The sequence below is a fragment of the Capsicum annuum genome, chromosome 2 (genome assembly GCF_002878395.1).
Source record: "Capsicum annuum cultivar UCD-10X-F1 chromosome 2, UCD10Xv1.1, whole genome shotgun sequence".
In the NCBI taxonomy this organism is placed as follows: domain Eukaryota; kingdom Viridiplantae; phylum Streptophyta; class Magnoliopsida; order Solanales; family Solanaceae; genus Capsicum; species Capsicum annuum.
Genome location: NC_061112.1, coordinates 129043415 through 129062623, shown reverse-complemented (window position 1 = coordinate 129062623; position 19209 = coordinate 129043415). Strand labels below are relative to the sequence as shown.

The 19209-nt window shown below is 36.1% G+C and overlaps 3 protein-coding genes across 18 annotated transcripts; 1 reads left to right on the top strand and 2 right to left on the bottom strand.

The window, feature by feature from the left end:
* The first annotated feature begins 1743 nt into the window (after nt 1-1743).
* On the top strand, nt 1744-18692 carry LOC107859374. Of its 16 annotated transcripts, none has more exons than XM_047406930.1 (10): nt 1768-2012; nt 2822-2902; nt 12788-12996; nt 16366-16593; nt 16685-16805; nt 17313-17356; nt 17447-17557; nt 17647-17739; nt 17813-17919; nt 18045-18692. In XM_047406930.1, the coding sequence occupies exons 4-10, from the start codon at nt 16508-16510 to the stop codon at nt 18182-18184; spliced, it is 702 nt and encodes a 233-aa protein (XP_047262886.1). In that variant the 5' UTR covers nt 1768-2012; nt 2822-2902; nt 12788-12996; nt 16366-16507; the 3' UTR covers nt 18185-18692. The 16 variants fall into 16 exon arrangements, with proteins under 16 accessions (XP_016559847.1, XP_047262887.1, XP_047262889.1 ...); XM_047406929.1 differs by having other exon boundaries at nt 16347-16593; XM_047406927.1 differs by lacking the exon at nt 1768-2012 and adding an exon at nt 2023-2132 and having other exon boundaries at nt 16347-16593.
* LOC107858170 lies at nt 7531-8250 on the bottom strand. The gene has a single exon (XM_016702881.2). The coding sequence runs from the start codon at nt 8248-8250 to the stop codon at nt 7531-7533; it is 720 nt and encodes a 239-aa protein (XP_016558367.2).
* On the bottom strand, nt 11730-14183 carry LOC124896273. The gene is made up of 6 exons (XM_047407814.1): nt 13445-14183; nt 13186-13357; nt 12821-12958; nt 12521-12692; nt 12064-12369; nt 11730-11903 (listed from the first exon to the last, which is right to left on the bottom strand). Exons 1-6 carry the CDS (start codon nt 14181-14183, stop codon nt 11730-11732), a joined length of 1701 nt encoding a protein of 566 aa, XP_047263770.1.
* Nucleotides 18693-19209: the final 517 nt, after the last annotated feature.

The window sequence follows — 19209 nt, the reverse complement described above, 5'->3', positions numbered from 1 at the left end:
ATTTTCTTTAACTATAAGCCAAGCTAGTGGTGATTTATGGAAGTCGATGTTTAATACTTGTACTGGGCTTCATTATTACCTTTATTGAGTAGATTTGTCATGGTGGATCTGTTGATAATTTTGGATGTTTACTACTTCTTTTCGTCTATTATTTTTCTGGATTTGGGTTATATTTAGAAATTGTTTTGATGAAGAAGAGATTCGCCAATCTGCTTCTTGATGCGGACATCTCTGGAGGAGGTAAAGGGGTCTGTATGGCACTTACAGTCTCAAATGCTTTCACAGATCTATCTGGTTTAGCTCTTCCCCGCTCTTTGAACTCGAAGGCTAAAAAAAAGAAAAGACACATGAACAAAATACAGCATTATAAGGTGGGTGATACAAATTTACATGCAGATTAAATGATAAAATAGAACAGCGAGAGGACATAATCTGATTTTTATTTTGGTAACAAAAGAATATTATGAGTTGAAGATTAGAGGATTTCTTGCTACAAAAATTGGTATCAAGCACTCCTTGTTAAATAATGAATAATTCTGGATGACGAACAATTTATTTTTCACTCATGAAATGCTTGATACATCTTCTCTGGATGAACCTTATTTGAGGGGTCATGCAATTTTGATTATTGTGTAATTGTATGTTCAACCAATATGGACTGTAGAATCTAAGTTGCTACTTGTTTTACGTTCGCTTTTGAAATTTATTAGTGTTATTGTTATTTTGCAGATGTAATCGAGAGGCAATTACTTAGTTGTACTCTTGAACTTGCAAGAGGTAAGAATTGTTCGATAATTTGAGTTTTGTTGTCAAAGATGTAATTGAAGTCCGCCTTTGTGAGGAATCTGTTGGAGCTTTTAGATGAATCTGCTGCAGCTATATTACACTTAATTGAAGTTGCTAATGTTATTGAAAGAATTAAGAAGAATGTCTGACTTTGCTGCATTAATTCTTCACTAGAAGTCTCATCCAAAATAGTTCTCACCCTTTTGTTGTCTCTCCAGATATATATGTGGCGAACTAATATTGTTGTTATACCACCTTCTAATGATAAACTCATTTGTGCTTACTGTGATGTATACAATTTTTGCGTACAATAAAACGTTCTCATTTTTTAACATAAAAATCAATGTGTGATTTTCACTTGGGTTATTGGGCCCGCACTGGCGCGGGCTCTTCCATCTAGTTTATAGAAGAGTGAGTAAGTGGGACGACCAAGGGCATTCTTGTCATTTGAAAAAAAAGTGCATTGTTTGCTTTTTTGTAAGCCTCAAAGTTTATAAATTCATTTTTAGTGACAAAAAAAAAAAAATAAATAAACCTCGTTTTGTAAATGTCAATCATATCTCAAAGTTGTATAATATCTCACAATATCTCACGTGGACCCCACAGTTTTCTTCACAACTTTCTATAAATGTTTGTTGCGAGTTCTAATACCCACAATTTTCTTCACAACTTTCTATAAATGTTTGTTGCGAGTTATAATACACAGTACTCATTTCTATTATTCTTTTATAAGTTTAACACAATATATTAAAAGTTTGATTTACTATCACAATGATTAACAACATAAAATTTTAAAAAATATATTAAAATTTTGATTGACTCTTAAAATTTTATCTGTATCACATAAAATAATAAATAGAAAAACTTATATTGTGTCCGTGCTTGCACGGGCTATTGTATCTAGTTTGATAGATAACATGGAAACTACTTTTACACAAACTTTTTTTAATATAAGAACAAAAGTTTTGTCATGGTGCAAATAGGAGCAAGTCACAATTATATTTCAGCTACAAATTGAAATCAAAATCTATCATCATTAGCTTATTAATTAAATAAAATTAATATCAAAATAAGTTATTCAAGCTTTTGTTTACCAAAACATCAGGTTCACATAGAAGAATCTGTCATCAGTCGGGTCAAAATAAAAAACCCGAAGTTTTTTGTTTTGTTCGGCTAGTTCCCTTCCTAATTACGCATCCCCAACAACTGTAGCAACTTGCTTTCTTGTGAGTATTACTTCTTTAAATCCATGACTTTTTGTTTGATTTTTTGTCTGTATGTGCTGAGAATTGAGACACACAAATCTTCACTGAAGTTATCTAGTCACTTTCTTGAATCAGCCTTATGTTAGAAGCTTTTCTTGTTTACTGAAAATGAATAGTTTACTCTATTTAGGAGTAGTAGTATTATTACATTTTAACTTAATTTTTGCACTTTTATTTTATTTACTATGACGATGATATGCAATGAACTTAATTGAATGTGGGGATTCATTTGCCAACCCCAACCTGTTTAATCAGAAGCAAACTACATAGGAGTACAGAACTTAGAACAGCAGTGAGGAGAGATTAGTGGTGAAAACACAATCTTACAATCAGAAAATTGCCTGTGCCTTTCAACTCTTTTTTCTAATGCTTCTGCCAGAGCATTCGGTGCTGGTGGAGGCTGTGGGTGTGAGTATAATTGGACGGTTTGAAAGAGGCGATGATGATTTTTGTCAATTTTTAATTCCCTTCTGAGCTGATCAACTGAGCATTTGAGGTTATCCAACCTGTATCATGGTGGGGCATGCTCCCAGATTTTCTGGTGGTTTTTGCAGCCATGGCGTTGTTGGACTCTCTTTTTTGCCTGAGCTTAATGCAGATCTGAGCCTCAATTAGCAGTCTCTTGGTCAATTTTACAATCAGAAGAGAGATTAGTCACTTGATGTGTGAATTAGTTACTAGAAAATGATTAAGTGTAGTTGTTTTTCTAAAGAGGTTGGTGTTATTTTTTGATATGAAGTAGCAAGTAATTTGATGTTGCTTTTTGACAGAATCCGAATTCGGAAAAAGGATTACTTTGCTATTTTCTGGTGACCACTTGTCTGTTTCTCTTCGACTTAGGCCAAACAAAGGTGAGTTGATTTTCCTCTATTTTCTTTTTGTGAAGTCTTTAAATATAGTGTTTAGGTGGAATTATTTGTTGTAGAAGGCTTTGAAAGCCATAGGTTTTGTGATGATTATATGGTGTGAGAGGGACATGCAACGCCTCTACTTATTTGCTTTATTAAATTTGTTGAATTGTATAACTTATATTATAAATTGAAGTTTAATAATTTTATTTTGAAATGTGATGTCGGTTGTGATGATTATATGGTGTGAGAGGGACATGCGACACCTCTACTTATTTGCTTTATTAAATTCGTTTAATTGTTTGACTTATAGTATAAATGAAAGTTTAATAATTTTATATTGAATTGTGATGTTGGTAATGTGAAATGTGAATTAGTTACTTGAAAGTGGTTAGATATAGTGTTTTGAAATGTGAATTAGTTACTTTAAAATGTGAACTTGTGTTTTGAAAATGTTGTTTAGTAACTTGAGAATATGAACTAGTTACTTGAAAATGGTTAAGTGTAGTCACTTGAAAATGGTTAAGTGAGTCAGTTGAAATGTGAATTAGTGACTTCAAAATAGTTAAATATGGTGTTTTCGAATGTGAATTAGTTACTTGATAATGGTTAGCATTAAGTCACTTGAAATGTGATTTAGTTACTTGAAAATGGTTAAGTGTAGTCACTTGAAAATGGTTAAGTGAGTCAGTTGAAATGTGAATTAGTGACTTCAAAATAGTTAAATATGGTGTTTTCGAATGTGAATTAGTTACTTGATAATGGTTAGCATTAAGTCACTTAAAATGTGATTTAGTTACTTGAAAATGGTTGTGTAGTTACTTGAAAAGTGAATTAGAGACTTGAAAGTATTTAAGTGTAGTCACTTGAAATGTGTACTAGTGATTTGAAAATGATCAAGTGTAGTCACTTGAAATGTGAATTAGTAACTTGAAATTGGTTTAGTGTAGCCACTTGAAATGTGAATCAATGATTTGAAAATGGTTAAGTGTATTGACTTGAAATATGAATTAGTTACTTGGAAATAGTTAAGTGTAGTTACTTGAAATGTCAATTAGTTACTTGAAAATGGTTAAGTGTAGTCGCTTGAAATGTGTACGAGTTACTTGAAAATGGTCAAGTGTAGTCGCTTGATATGTGTACTAGTGACTTGAAAATGGTTTAGTGTAGTCACTTGAAATGTGAATTAGTGACTTGAAAAGAGACTCGTTTATCTATATAGACACTAGAGAATAAGAGATAATTAAAACATGTATCTATATAAATAATTACATACATACTTAATATATATATAATATAAAAATTTTAGATCATAAAAAATAACATTAGATTTTGTGATTAATTTATAAAAGAATTATTTTATTAATAATGTTAATGAACTTAAATAAAAATGGTAAATAGCTAGGTTATGAAAAATAAATATATAATATAAAAATATTTTATAAATAGAAGATTGAAAATGGTAAGGGCAAAATAGACATTATATAAGAAAAGGAGGGAGAGTGATTATTATTCAATATTGAGAGAGGGGTGTTTCATTTTTAAAGCAAAGTTGAGAGGTTTAAATGATGTTCACCTTCACCCTTTGAAAAATAGGTGCTTTATAGTTTCATCCTCTACATCACATAGGGAGCACACAGTCAGGGGCGGCTCAACCCTTTAGGAGAAAAGGCGGCTGCCTAAGGCCCTCAAAATTTGAGGGTCCTATTTTTGTTTAGTAATAATAAATTACAAATTTTAAGAAATATATTAAATACTATTTATAGAAAAAAGAAAATTTTTATATAAAAAAATTTAGGAGTTTGATATAGTAAAAACTTTTTAATGCATTGACTATATTATTAATTAAAAAAAAAATTATTAAATACGATTACCTAATTTTAAAAATATATTTTATAAAAATAATTATTTTTTCTTAAAAACGTAAGGCCTCCGTTTGATTTTTACTTTAGGCCACGAATTTACTTAAGCAATCCGCCCCTGCACACAGTTGTAACTTGTAATAGAAACTCCCTATTTAAACAACCTATCTCTTGTATAAATCCTGCCCTGTGCCACCCAAGGTAAATAGAAATAGCCACTTAGGACTACCTTCATTGTTGCATACTATTCTTATCCCGCTTACTTTGCGAAGTAGCCCTCTTAACTGTTTGTATTGTACACTTTTTATCAGCTTATGTCATTCCTGCCTTCTCAAGTGTTTTTAGCTTTCAATATCTTCCTCATCATCCAAGCTGCCTGTTTGGAAAGGATGTACCTTATCAACTGCTTTACCCTTTATGTAGTATGTGTGGATCCATTGTATCCACTTGTCTTTTTTCTGACACAGGTTCCAATAATTCTTACTAATAGCAATATTATTGTTCATCTTTTTTTTTTTTTTTGAAAAAGGTAGCTTGTATTATAAACAAAGGAATACACCAGAAGCATTCCAGTAAAACTTACAACCGAAATTACAGAAAAATTCTTCTAAAGGATCTCATAAGTAGTCTAAAATGCTAGGAATGTCCTCTTCATCTTTGAGGATATTCATGTTTACACCATAAAAAGAAAAGGACCAGACAATTCATTTTCAGTTTCTGCATAGTGCAACTCTTGTTTTCAAAGCATCTCTGGTTCCTCTCTATCCATATAGTCCACCAAATGCATGCTGGGACAATTTTTCATCTCTCCCTATGTCTGACTGATTTCCATCTCTATTCCAGCAAGCTAGCGCTTCTTTGATACTCCTTGGCATTGTCCAGCTTATGCCTCTTACAGTAATGAAAATCTGCCACAGCTTAGCAGTCTCCTTACAATGTAGAAAAAGATGGTTTATTGTCTCCAACTCACATTTACATTGAGAACACCTAGAACATATATGGAAACCTCTTTTCATAAGGTTGTCTTTAGTCAGTGCAGCTTGTTTGGCTAGAAGCCAGGTGAAGCATGCTACCTTTAAAGGCACCTTGACTTTCCAAATCATCTTCCAAGGCCGACCATCAACATATGGACCTGCTCTCTGTAATTTCCTGTAAGCCGAGCGAACTGTAAACCTTCCTTGCTTGTTTGGTAACCAAAACTGGCTATCTTCACATGAGTTTAGATCTTTTTGCTGCTCCAGAATGTTGAGTAATTCCGTTACTCTATTGACCTCCCAATCATTAAGATTTCTCCTGAACCTGAGATCTCATCCCTGATTGTCTCTCATTTCTCTGATTATGGATTTTTTTTGTAAACTCAAATTGAATAAATCAAGGAACTTGATTTTCAGAGTCTCCTGCCCCACCCAAACATCTTCCCAGAATCGAGTGTTCCTACCATTTCCCACCTTTATTTTGCAGTTGTTGGCAAAGTTGGTCCACTGATTCCTAATAGATCTCCATACCCCAGTGCCATAAGGTTGTGTAGCCTTATTTGTAGTCCATGAGTTCTCCATTCCAAACCTGGTTTTTATTCTTTCCTTCCAGAGTGCTTGTTCCTTCCTGTGAGGCAAATCTCCATAACCATTTCATAAGCAAGCTTTGGTTTTGCTGTTTCAGATTTCTTATCCCCAAACCCCCTTCCTTTTTGCTGAGCATTACTTGATCCCACTTTGCTAAATGGATTTTATGATTATTTGGGTCACAATTTCCTTGCCACAAAAAGTTCCTCCTAATAGCATCCATCCTTTCAATCTCATTTGTTGGCATGGGGAAGATCTACATCATATATGTTGGTAAAGCATCCAACACACTATTGATGAGTGTGACTCTGCCACCCAGAGACAAATATTGACTTTTCCAATTCACTAACTTCTTCTCACACTTGTCTAGCACATTGTTCCAAATGCCTTTTGACTTGCTCTTGTCCCCCAAAGGCATGCCAAGGTAAACCGTGGGAAGCTCCCCTATCTGCCCCCCTAGTATATTTGCTAACAAACTCATCCTGGGCACCTCATTTACTGGGTAAATGAAACTCTTCCCCCAATTAATTTGGAGGCCTGAAATGGCTTCAAAAAGAATCAATATAACTCTTAAGTACTTTAATTAGGAACTCTCAGCATCACAAAAAATTAGGGTGTCATCCGCATATTGAAGGTGTGATATGGCCAAACCTTGTCTATCATTCATATTGGGATTGAAACCTCCTATCCAATCTTTTGTTTGAGCTGTCCTGAGCATGTCATTTAGATCCTCCATAGCCAATATAAAGAGAAAAGGGGATAAGGGATCTCCTTGTCTCAATCCTCTCTCAGACGAGAAAAAACCAGACGGGGAACCATTTATCAATATAGAGAATTTCACGGATGTAATGCAGAACTTCATCCACCCGACCCATTTCTCACCAAATCCCATGCTTTCCATAGTGTCCCAGAGAAATCCCCAGTCCCCAGTGAAGATGGTCATAAGCTTTTTCAATATCCAGATTGCATAATATACCTGGAACCTTACTGATCTTTCTAGTATCCACACATTCATTTGCAATCAGAATTGCATCCATGATTTGTCTACCTTTTATAAACGCCATTTGTTGAGCATCCACCAATTTGGAGACCACTCTCTTGAGCCTTTCAGTTAAAAACCTTTGAGATGATCTTATAAATACTCCCTATTAAGCTAATAGTTCTGAAATCCTTTAGATCCTGGCCCCTACCTTCTTAGGAATCAATGCTATGAAGGTACATCCCAACAAGCATTAAAGAAAGCCATAATATAACCATCAGGACCTGGTGCTTTATCTCTAGCGCATGCCATAACACAATCCCTTATTTCTTTCTCACTGAATTGGCTTTGGAGCATGATATTGTCAGCCTCGTTTATCATAGTACCAGTTCTTGCATTGAATTGGGGTCTCCACCTTTCTGTTTCAGCATATAAAGTCTTGTAGAATTTTATGATTTCTTCCTTAATCACTGATGGTTCCCCTGTGCAGACTCCATCGACAGACAACTTGTCAATATTGTTGTATCTCCTGTGGCAATTAGAAGTTCTATGAAAGAACTTTGTGTTTCTATCCCCCTCTTTAAGCCATAGTGCCCTGGATCTTTGTCTCCAAGCTACTTCCTCCCTCTTTGCATTTTCTTCAAATTCTACTGACAGCACTGCTCTCAGGTATGCCTCATCATCTGTTAATTGTCTATGGTCTTGGATCCCCTCTAATTCAGCCAGCTGGTTGAGAATGCTTTGTTTCTGCAGTCCCAGGTTCCCTTGTCTTGTTCTGCTCCATTCTTTGAGTTTTTCTTTCAAGTGTTTAAGCTTACTTGCTAAGATGAAGTCAGGCCTTCCCCTAAAAGTGCTTGAGTCCCACCAGATCTTCACCATTTCCTTGAAGTTCTCTGTTTTCAGCCACCAATTCTCGAACTTGAAATATGAATTTGACTTTTCCGACATTCTAGAATTAAAGGGCTATGATCTGAAGTTACTCTATGCAAAGTTGACTGTTTGATGTTTCTGAAAGAAGTTTCCCACTGTTCAGATATCAAGAATCTGTCCAATCTAGCAGCCGAATCGTGTCTTTCCCCTCTCCTCCAAGTAAAAGTGTCACCTGCTAGCTCTGGATCTACTAAGTCTACATCTTCTATAAAATCAGAGAAATCAGTCATAGCTTTAGTGAACCTGGAGCAGTTCCTTTTTTCTGAGGGAAATCTGACAGTATTAAAATCACCCCCCACCCCCCATGGACCTGAAGAAAGACCTCTCACCGAAGCAAGTTCCCACCACACATTCTCTCTCTCTACTCTACTATGAGTAGCATAAACTCCAGACATATGCCAACTGAAATCCATATATTTTCCCTTCAATTTATAAGTAATACAATATGCACCTATTTCACATACTTCCCCCTCCCATATCTACCATCCCATAAGAGAATGATTCCTCCTCTCGTACCACTAGCCTCTAGCCGTGCATACTTCATCCATCTATTAGCCCATAGTTCCCCTACCATGTCCCTTATATCCCCCTGTAACTTTGTTTCTTGAAAGCAAAAAACATCTGTCTTCCAATTGTGTAGCATACTTTTGATTATCAACCTCTTTCTTGTGTCATTTAGGCCCCTCCCGTTCCAAGAAACAATGTTAATCTTCATGAGGAAAATTGATATTGCATCCCCCCCCCCACCACTTGTTGTGCCATAGCTGAAAAACTTTGTTCCAGATTCCAAATTCTTTAGTTCCTTTGACCCTTTCACTTTGGGAGTTATTGAAATCAGTGCATTCACAGCTTCAATTGAGTTTTGTCTCTTCCCATGTATTTTCATCAACATTTCCTCCGCTATTTTCTCACAACCATTAAAATGAATCCTAAATTCCTTCCCCAGTTTTAAGATGTTTTTTCGAACCCACATTGATACTGTTGGATCAGTAGTTGGTTCAACTGTTTCATGTAATTCATCTGAGTTCAAGGGAATAGCTTCCACGATATTTGATTTCCCCACTTCTTTATTTTCCTGCCCTGCATGGTTGTCTATGTCGAGTCTGTTGTCCACTTCAATAATTGACATGGCATCATCATCTACTATCCCCACATCCTGGAGTTCTAGATCGAGTTGGTCTCCCTCATTTCGTATTCCTTCAGGTGGAGTAATAAGAGATTCTTTTGTGTTATGTAAAAAGAGCATACCCTTAAACTGATTTGAAATTATTTCATCAAATAAAGGATCAGATGGACTTTTTCCAAAATTTCCTTTACTTTCCATCAACTCCAGGTTGGGCCATTGGATCAAAGCCCGGAATCCCCCAGCCCAAAATTTCTTTCCTCTTCACATTAGGATCACCCACACCTGCTTTCACACAAGCGCCGAGTCCCACATCCCCCTCACATGGGTAAGCCTCTTTTTGACCAGCTGTTACATTTAAAATTTCCCTCGACTTTGATGTACCCACATGTCCCATCACCTCAGTATATCCCAGTCCCTTCCTACCCTCAATAAAGTCTGGTTTTTCCACAGACCTCTGGACAAAAGACTTGTCCTCCCTTTGTCTGCTGGTTAAAGTTCTCACCGGAGCTTCCACCCAAACTTGTATTCTGTAGGAGATTTCACCATGCACCAGCTCCACCACCTTTGGTACTGATTCCTCATCTCCTCTAACCTTCAATCTGGCCCATTTTAAATGATTCCGAAGCTCTGTTTCCTCCTCCGTCTGGATCCATCCACCGCAGAACTCTCCGATCTCTCGGAGGATTTTTTGAGACCAGAACTGGAGTGGGAGCCCAACCAGTCTGATCCAGACTTTGTTCGAGCTTTCCGCAACGGAGTTTGAGGTCGGCAACCACCAATCAAAATAGAATTTGTGAGATTTCCAGATCCATTCTCCCTTCATGATATGATCTGCAGCCACCTTGGATGGAAACTCAAAAAGAAATTGATTGTGCCCCCCCATCTCATAAATGTTTATGCCATGCTGTTGCTTCCAGGAGTTGTTTGCCCAACGTCGAATCTCAGAAAGATATACCTCTGAGATATCCTCTGACAAGCTGCCTACCAAACTTCTATCCAGAAGCTCATTCTGATCTTTTACAGCATCTTCAGAGATAATTAGGGATCTCCCTTCTCTATGCACCCTAGCAGCATTCATTTCTCTTGTAGACCATTTATTGCTCTTGATTGTATCAGCATAAAGGAGACCTTCCTCTGTCTTTCGATGTAATAAATTGGTCGTCCTCTTTGTTGTGACATTAATAAAGTTGGTGATTTTGGAGGCAATGTCCAACCACCCTGTATTAAATGCCCATTCCGGTATGATAATAACTGCTTTCCTCTTTCCAAGCATAGTTATGATACTGAAATAGCGGCCGAATTTGTTAAAATTCCTCGAGCAGAAAGATTCAGAGCAATGGTCATGGAATTTCCATCTCCTGACAAAATTTCCTTGAGTTTTTGATGCTTCTTTTAAAGTGTGAACTATCCACTCCATCGTCTTCTGACTGAAGCTCGCCCTAATCATCATATTTCGACCTCTTTCCACCCAATCGTACCAAGTCTCAGCCCTAGAGACCTTCCTTGTATTGTCAAAAGATTTAAAGCCTACCGCAAAATAAATGGTGTCACCCCCCATGTTGAAAGAGAAGAAAGAGAATAAAGATGGATAAAGACAGGTTTTTTGAAAGAGAGAGGTTCAATTCCGGCAAGTCTACCGAAAAAGGTCTTGAGTAATGGCCTGAATCTGTTGTATGTAGCCGGAAATTAGTCTTGGTGAAGCCGGAAAATCTGGAAAACTGGTCTGAATGCGTCACGCGTCGGCGGTGACTGGGAGTTTTGGGTGGCGCGTGACAGAGCGTGGGGTATTTTCCGGCGATGGATTTTCTGGGGTTAGGTCGCAACAGTGTGTTGGTGACTAAGGAGGGGGAGGATAGAATAAAGAAGAAGTAGATGAGGTATTCCGGTGATCAGAAGGACCACCGGAGAGGTTTTTGGTTGAAAAGGGGTTCTTTTGAAAATTACATTGGAAAAAGTGTCTGGGAGAAAAAAGGGGAGGAGAGAGAAAAAGTTACAATACCAAAACGACTCGAGCAAGCATTATTGTTCATCTTCAATTCCCTCTTTGATTGGCTTCGCCAATTTATTCTCAATTCTGCAAAGAAAGAATCAAAGACATCTCGTTTTGCCTAGATATCCAAAGTTAGTGGAGGTAAGTTTGTATGACATCCACTCCTCAGTTCTTGATTTTGTTTTTATTTATTTTTACCCGGAGAAGCCTTTCACATTTAAAGATAAAAAGTGGCCCCAAAGAGTGCAAGAGCGCAGTGGCTACTCTTGATATTTTTGGACTTATATACTGATTATATTTTAAATATTGGTACTGCAATTATTTGATTTCCGGGTTGATCGCATGTTTATGATATGTGATAAAATCAACTTATGAACAATGTCAACCTCCTAGAACTCTTTTTTTGTTATAACGGTGGTGCTCGGTCGAGCTTGCAAGCAACTTGACTAATTTCATGTTTGCATCTCCATTCCCTTTCTCAACAATCTGTCCACTGTAAGCAGTCACCCTTGTACTTGCAACCATAGAGTGAATGTAGCTTTTGGTCTTGCTAGGCTGTGAAACATTAGTCCTCTCCAAGGTACTTTTATAGTGTTCTCTTAGTAATTTAAGATAAAGCTGTCGAATAACACTTCCTTTGCCCCCATGTGGTATTTGAATAAGGGAAAGGTTGGTTATCTTTAGCACCCAGTATTTTCCTCACCATCCAACTTGCCTGTTGAGGCACCCTTACTTCCTCCATACTAAGCCTGTTGATATAGTAATTATATATCCATTTTATCCGTAGTTTATCTTGCTTCGTAGCCACGTCCCAACAAATTTTTAACACAGCTGCCTTGTTCCACAGTTTGAGATTAATGAGATCATATCCTCCTGCTGCCTTAGGAAGGCACATTTTTTCCAATGAAACTAAGGTTTTCCTTGTAATGGCATTGGTCCCTGACCATATATAGCTCCTACAGTATGCTTGTACAGCTTTCATTACCTTTGCGGGGATGATAAACATTTGAGCCCAATGCGCCTAAACTCCAAAAATGACACTCTGCACTAGTTGAATTCTGTCTGCATAGGATAACTTCCATGATGTTATTTTTGCCACAATCGTATCAATCAAAGTTTGCCATTGTAGCAAATTCAGCTTCTTGGTATCAAGGGGAATGCCAGGTACTTACATGGTAAGGTACCATGAGTGTGTATCCTAAGGCGGCTTGAATCATATTCTTTGTAACTGGATCAACTCCTCCATAGTAAATTGCACTTTTAGCAAAGTTTGCCTGTAGGCCTGATGCCGCAATAAAGATAGTAAACTTCTCATGGAGTAGGGATACTGAAGCAAGATCCCCTCTGGCAAACATTAACAAGTCATCAGCGCTGATGAGATGAGTGATATTCAATCTTTGCAAATTTGGATGGTACTTAAATTGTTTATTCTTGCTTAGATCCTTCAAGTTTTTACTGAGGTACTCCATTACAATCGCCAAGAGAAAAGAGGACATGTGTGATCCCCTTGTCTCAACCCCCTAGCAGCATCAAAAGGTGTAGTTAGTTCTACATTGATCATCAGCGAGTAAGACACGGCAGAGACACATTCAATCACCCATCTGACAAACCTGTTAGGGAAACCAAGGCAGTCCATCACCTGTTCAAGGTATTTCCAGTCTACTGTATCATACACTTACTGAATATCGACCTTAATCAAGGTATCGAGGAGAAATGTTTTTCCTGTTATATGCTTTAACTAGCTCGTGCGCAAGAATAATGTTATCAGCCCCCCTTCTTCCCGGTATAAACCCAGCTTGAGTATCTGATACCACAGAGGCTAGAGACTATTACTGACTGTATCCTAGCAGCTAACACTTTAGCTATTATTAGCTTATAAAGGACTGAACAGCAGGCTATTGGCCTGTACTCCTTGATGGTCGATGGATTAGGTACTTTAGGTAGCAAGGTGACAGCAGTACAATTAATGGCTTTAAACATCTTTCCTGTAGTAAAGAACTCCCTCACAACTGCACACACATCGTGTTTAAGCACTGGTCACGCCCTTTAAAAGAACAAAGCGTTAAATCCATCAACCCCCGGGGCTTTCTCATTACCAATTGAACATAACCCTTCAAATATTTCCATGTCAGTCACATCTGTGCATAAGGCGAACTGTTGTGCATGATTTAATACTGGAACATTTCTCATAGTAATTTTGTTCACTGTGGTGATGCGGGGAGCAGCAGACCCCATCAATGTATTATAAAAATTGATAATCTCAAGCTGAATTGCTTTAGGATCAACTAGTACATCCCCATTTAGAGCTTTTAAGGTAACAATCTGCTTCTTGTATCTCCTCTCCTTCATTACTGCTGTGAAATACTTGGTGTTAGCATCACCAAGTTTAATCCACGTGGCTCTAGACTTCTGTTGGTATATGCCTTCCTCTATAAGTGACCACTTCTCTAGCTGCTGTAGTAAATTTTTCTCGTTCTCTGCCAAACTTTCTGTGTATTGTGCAGCCATCCTTGCCTGAGTGCCTATCAATTCAGTTCTAATGCAAGCAATATTCTCAGTGAACCCTCTGAAGTTATTATTGTTTAGCTGTTTTAGATGAGGTTTTAGTGCCTTTAGATTCATCCATACCCCTTTCATGTTATCTCCAGACAGTTTGTTAGCCCAGTACCTTCGCACTAGAGGAAGAAATTTATCATGATCTGCCCAAATATTAAAGAACCTGAATGGTGATTTGACTGTATTATCAGCAACCTTTATATCTAGTACCATTGGTGAGTGATCCGAGATGTGAGGTAGTCGATGTTCATTGTTTAGATGTCCAAGTGCTGCATCCATTCATCATTACCCAAGGCCCTGTCCACATAACTTCATTCAGTAGTAGATCCCGAGTGCAATCAGAAAAACCCTTCACTTCATTTCTAGTCACAGGAGCTCCATTAATCGATCTTGTGTATGCAGTATGGCGTTGAAATCTCTCCAAATAAGCCACGACTTTGTACACTGCCGGCCAAGTGCTCTCAGGCTTGCCCATAATGATTTTCATTGCTCAACTGTATTAAATCCATATACTACAGTCATAACACAATCCATCTTCCCATCCCTACTACGGACATTGCAATGAATAAATTGGACATCTTGGGACAAAGGGATAATATCATGTACCTTTGTGTCCCATTGGATCCATATCCTACCATTATATGCAGAAGTGTAATTGTGTATTAAGCCCCAACCAGGTCCTAGCGTGTTTGCAATAAAATCTGCTTTGTGCACTTTAACTCTACTTTCAACTAGTCCCACTAGTTTGATGTGGTTATCCTTTATATATATACTCAATTCATTCTGCTTGTGCCTTGTATTTACCCCTCTAATCTTCCATGCTAACAAAGTCATCAAACAGTTGAAGAACTTCCTCCTCCCCCTTTATCAGGAGGTGGAGTGTGAGCCACCACAGCTTCAGCCGTTTGTAACTGAGCAAAACTATTATGCACTGCAGTACAACAGTCCTGTTGTATGACTTGTAGTGTTGCTTTACCCTTTGCTGTCTGCCATTCTGTTGTGCCAAATACAATTTCTGCGCGGTTATTTGTTGTTCAGCATGTACATCTGCTTCTTTAGTCACCACAGATGCAGTAGACTTCCCTAACACATGCTCTACTACCTCCTCCGCACGATGTTGTTTCATAGTGTTAACCTCTAGTCGCCGATCTTCTTTAGCGTGCCACTTTTGTACTGTATTTTTATATATGTTAAGAAAGATATATGTATAGATTTGCATAAAATACATATACAAATTTAAAAAATATGAAAAATACATATAACGACCTATGAATTCATATGTAGGCCTGTAAAATACATATGCCGGACGGAAAATACACATGCAGAAACTGAAAAATACAGTTAAAATACATATGCAAACCTATAAATATACAAACATAATAAACATGTACAAACGCAAACAATATATACAGATAAAAATAAGTAGATTACAATTTCACTATTTCAAATATACAAACAGATTAATCGACTATACAATCCGATAAAATTCAATTTTTTTTAATTACTATTTAACGTATCAAAATCGAGTTTGAACAAATAATAACTCGATCAGTTCGATTTTCATCTAATTCGATTAAATAGTACAATCGCCTTTATTTTTTAAAAATTCATATATGAGATATTCAAAAAACTATTTGCTGAAAAAAAGATTGACAAAAAAAATGATTAAAGACATAAAGACGATATCAAACAACATTAAATCGTTTTAAGTTAATTGGAAAACTTGTTTGTCCCTTTAATTCAAAGTCCCAGACAGAAGAGTAAGAAAAAGGAAAAAAGAAAAAGAAAAAGACAAAAGCGGAAAATAAAAATCTGAAAAAAAAAAAAAAGCGAAAAAGGAAAAAAAAAAAAAAAAAGAGAAATAGAAACTAGAAATAGAAGTGTAAAAACAAAAGCGAGAAAAACAAAAAAAGGAAAAAGAAGAAGAAAACGAAAAAAGGATAAAAAAAGAGAAGCAGAAGAGAGAAAATAAAGTGGAAAGAAAAAAATGAAAAAAGAAAAAAAATTAAATTTAAAAAAATAAAACGATAATAAAAATGAAAAAACTAGCAAGAAAAAAGTTAGAGATATAAGAGAGTGATATTTTGAAATTTTGAATGTTCATAATTGAGTTTGATTTGGAAAAGGAATCTATTAATTTAAAATAAGAGTAATTTAGGGGAAAGGGAAAAAATTGAAAGAGGAATCTAAGAGATTTCAAACAATAAAAGGTCAAGTAAAAACCAGTTAAAGAAAAGAGAAAGAGAAAGAGAAGTGACATGAAAAAGGAAATCTTATACATGGTAACTCTTCAAAGACAGTAAATGGGGATCACACTTAAAATAATATTATGTTTGTTACACAATGTAATTTCATTAAAGTGTTGCTATTTTTCATAATTTAAGTGTGTTAGTAGTTTTCCAAATCAAAATTCAAAACTACCACTTGAAGCTATTTTTATAGGACTTTGTTATGGGTACAGCATATCAAAGCCCATCCGCTGCCACTTTGTGAACTTCACCTGACCGTTTGCCTAGAGCCTCTACTATTTCACTGGTCGGCCCCAGCACGGTTTAAGAGCCCTAAACAAATCAGCAGTAATTTTTTGTTCGAAGTTACAACAAATGATGGAGAAATTCTTGCCGGTTGGAGGCTTTGATTTTTTTTCCGACAGTGACTCAATTCTCCTCCTTTCTGGTCCTTCCTCATCGTAAGTTAGTTTTGTCAAAAGGATTGGATTTTTATTTTTTCTTTCTTTGTTCCATGGAAGTTTAAAATTGTTTTCTTCTTCTTATTGTAAGAGGGAAAACCTCTTTAGTTTTCCAATTCGCAATTAACTCTGCAACTGCAAATGGTGAGCGTAATGTGGTCTTCATTTGCAACCGTCGTAAATTGGAGGCTAAACCCCCTTATCTTCCTCAGGTATATTTACCAATCTTTTTTTATTTCTTCCTAACTGCTTGTTTGGATCGTTGTTACCTATTGTATTCTATTGTATTGTGTTGTTAGTTTAAATTCAATTTTTGTTTTGATTAGTACTTATATTCTATTGTATTTAAAATCCATCATCCTTATGTAACAACGAAAAGTCCCACATTGTGTAACAACCAATTTGATGTAATTGCATTGTTACCTTGTCTTTTTTCTCATTTTATCTTTTCTTATTATTTAATAATTTATTTTCATCTTTTATCCCACCTTTTTATAGTCGCTCTACCATGTACGCTACTGTTTTTGTAGATTTATCTTTAAATTAATTATTGATGTGTGACATTACCTAATGACAAAAAAGATGCAATATACAAACATTGTGTTCATTAAAACAATACGATACATTATGAAACAATATTTAACAACAATCCAAACAGATTAAGTTTGTTTTGGCAAAAATAATTTTCCAAAACAAACGGCTGATGAGATGATTTTCAGGGAATTGATCCATCCTCTGATGTTATTCGCCGTATTCACATGAAGTAAGCATATATTTCTACTTTGCTCTTTTCCACTGGCTGACCTTGGGCTAAAAGTTACTGCTTATCTAATTTGCAAAGTTAATGATGTAGGTATATAGACGACGAGGAAGGAATTAAGAAATACTTTGCTGCTTTCCATATGCATGATCCTGCTCCTGCTTCAGTTGTTATTGATGATTTTGCTGACTTTTTTGATCAAGGGTACTTGATTTCTAGCCAATCCCTCTCCCGTGAAACCAATTTTTGTCTACTATGTGTCAGTATCATTATTATGTCTAATTCTTTTTCAGAAACTGCCAAGAGAGATACAATAATACTCGAGGAAGGGATTTGGCGATGGTTGGGATATTAGCTTTATGTCGTAATGCCATTTTGTATGCTAAGTAAGCAAACTTCTCTTGAATATTAATAATTTGATGCACCTTTCCAGTGCTGAAATCTCCATATCCCCCTTAGTGAAAAGGGGCCATGTCAGCTTCTACTCTCTGATACTCATAATGGCGACTGCCCAAGGTTGCTATACCTTTACAAGAGATGGGTCTCCTCTATCTACACAATCAAAGGTAACTTCGCTACTCTTGTTGTTGATATTTTAGGTAATGCTTGTGTTTTGTTTGTTGGAGTTGCGTTGCTTTCTATGCACCTTTAGTTCTACCGTCTTTGAAATATTTGATTCTTCATATGGAAGGGGATGGCTTTGGTTCATATCTTATTAGGAGTTTGGGTGTTGCCAAATCTGCAAGAACTAAACTTGCAAAATACTCAATAGCTCTTCAGTGTTTGGTTTATGAAGGTATTACAGAAGATGAAGAGCAATCAGATGAATGAGTATTTTCTCTCATAGAGGTTTATTATTATTGTACACCACACGGGTTTGGTATGTCTATCTTCAAATTTTGGTCATGTTAGCTCTTACATTAACTTCTTTGGAGATCCAAAGAAAATTATATTTCATTGAGTTTTATATGCTGAGCAGTATCTATTCAGAAAATGCTAATGTCGTCTTTATTCAGTCTCTGATAATATTACTAGTCTCAGCATATAAAGCTCTATTGGTGAATGTCAATAGGGTTTGAGCAATTTTGGAAGAAGGATAAATACTCATGTTGACGTTCTGTAGCTTGTACGTGCCTTGGAACAATTGTAGTTTAAATATCAAGGGTCACTCATATTCACTACTGAGATTGGGGCCAAACTGATAGCAGTGAGAGTGCCTACTAAAGTCGTGAACATCTTATTCCTCATCTGAGGACTTCAAATATTCTTTCTTGCAATGGCAGACACTGTAAAGAAGGAAAAAAAGGGAAAAGTAATCGTTTTTTCATTTGCTTGCTCAGTAGTCGACGATCAGACTTTATGCGTATATTATGTCCATGTTTTAACAAAGTATTTCCCTTCCAGTTTAACACAAATGACTACTGTTGGTTTTTTCAGAATTAATGTCTACTTCAATCAAATGGTACCATAAACAAATGGAAAGATAAAATAATCAGACAATCCACTTCTTCACTACTTAAAATTGCCTATTCGACACCAGTGATTTTCTGAATGCACTTGGAAAAGTTTCATTCCCAAGAAAATAAGAGAGACAAATTACTCCTATGATGATAAGTGTAAGCACAGCAAAAAGTTTATTTGTTTACTTTAGTTACTGCAATTTTTTTAGTATAATAAGTTTACTAGTTTTAGGATGAATTTAAATTTTAAATGTTTGTTAGTTGGTTTAGTTTGTTGAGATAGTTTGGGTTTTTAAATTTTAAATTATGCAGCTTTTTATGTTTTGTTGGCTATTTAAAGCCCTTCAATGCTTAATAAAAATTATTGGAAGCGGTTGAAAGCTCATTGAAAGCTTG

Excerpts from the sequence above, each read along its gene's own strand:
- LOC107858170 (XM_016702881.2), bottom strand. The coding sequence starts at position 8,250 with ATGTCGGAAAAGTCAAATTCATATTTCAAGTTCGAGAATTGGTGGCTG.
- LOC124896273 (XM_047407814.1), bottom strand. The coding sequence starts at position 14,183 with ATGGATGCAGCACTTGGACATCTAAACAATGAACATCGACTACCTCAC. Across the intron at positions 13,358-13,444 it reads TGAAGGGTTATGTTCAATTG|TTGTGAGGGAGTTCTTTACT; the intron begins GTAATGAGAAAG and ends ATGTGTGTGCAG. Across the intron at positions 12,370-12,520 it reads CACTCATGGTACCTTACCAT|GCGCATTGGGCTCAAATGTT; the intron begins GTAAGTACCTGG and ends TTTGGAGTTTAG.
- LOC107859374 (XM_016704361.2), top strand. The coding sequence starts at position 16,508 with ATGATGGAGAAATTCTTGCCGGTTGGAGGCTTTGATTTTTTTTCCGAC. Across the intron at positions 16,594-16,684 it reads CTTTCTGGTCCTTCCTCATC|AGGGAAAACCTCTTTAGTTT; the intron begins GTAAGTTAGTTT and ends TCTTATTGTAAG. Across the intron at positions 17,357-17,446 it reads ATTCGCCGTATTCACATGAA|GTATATAGACGACGAGGAAG; the intron begins GTAAGCATATAT and ends TTAATGATGTAG.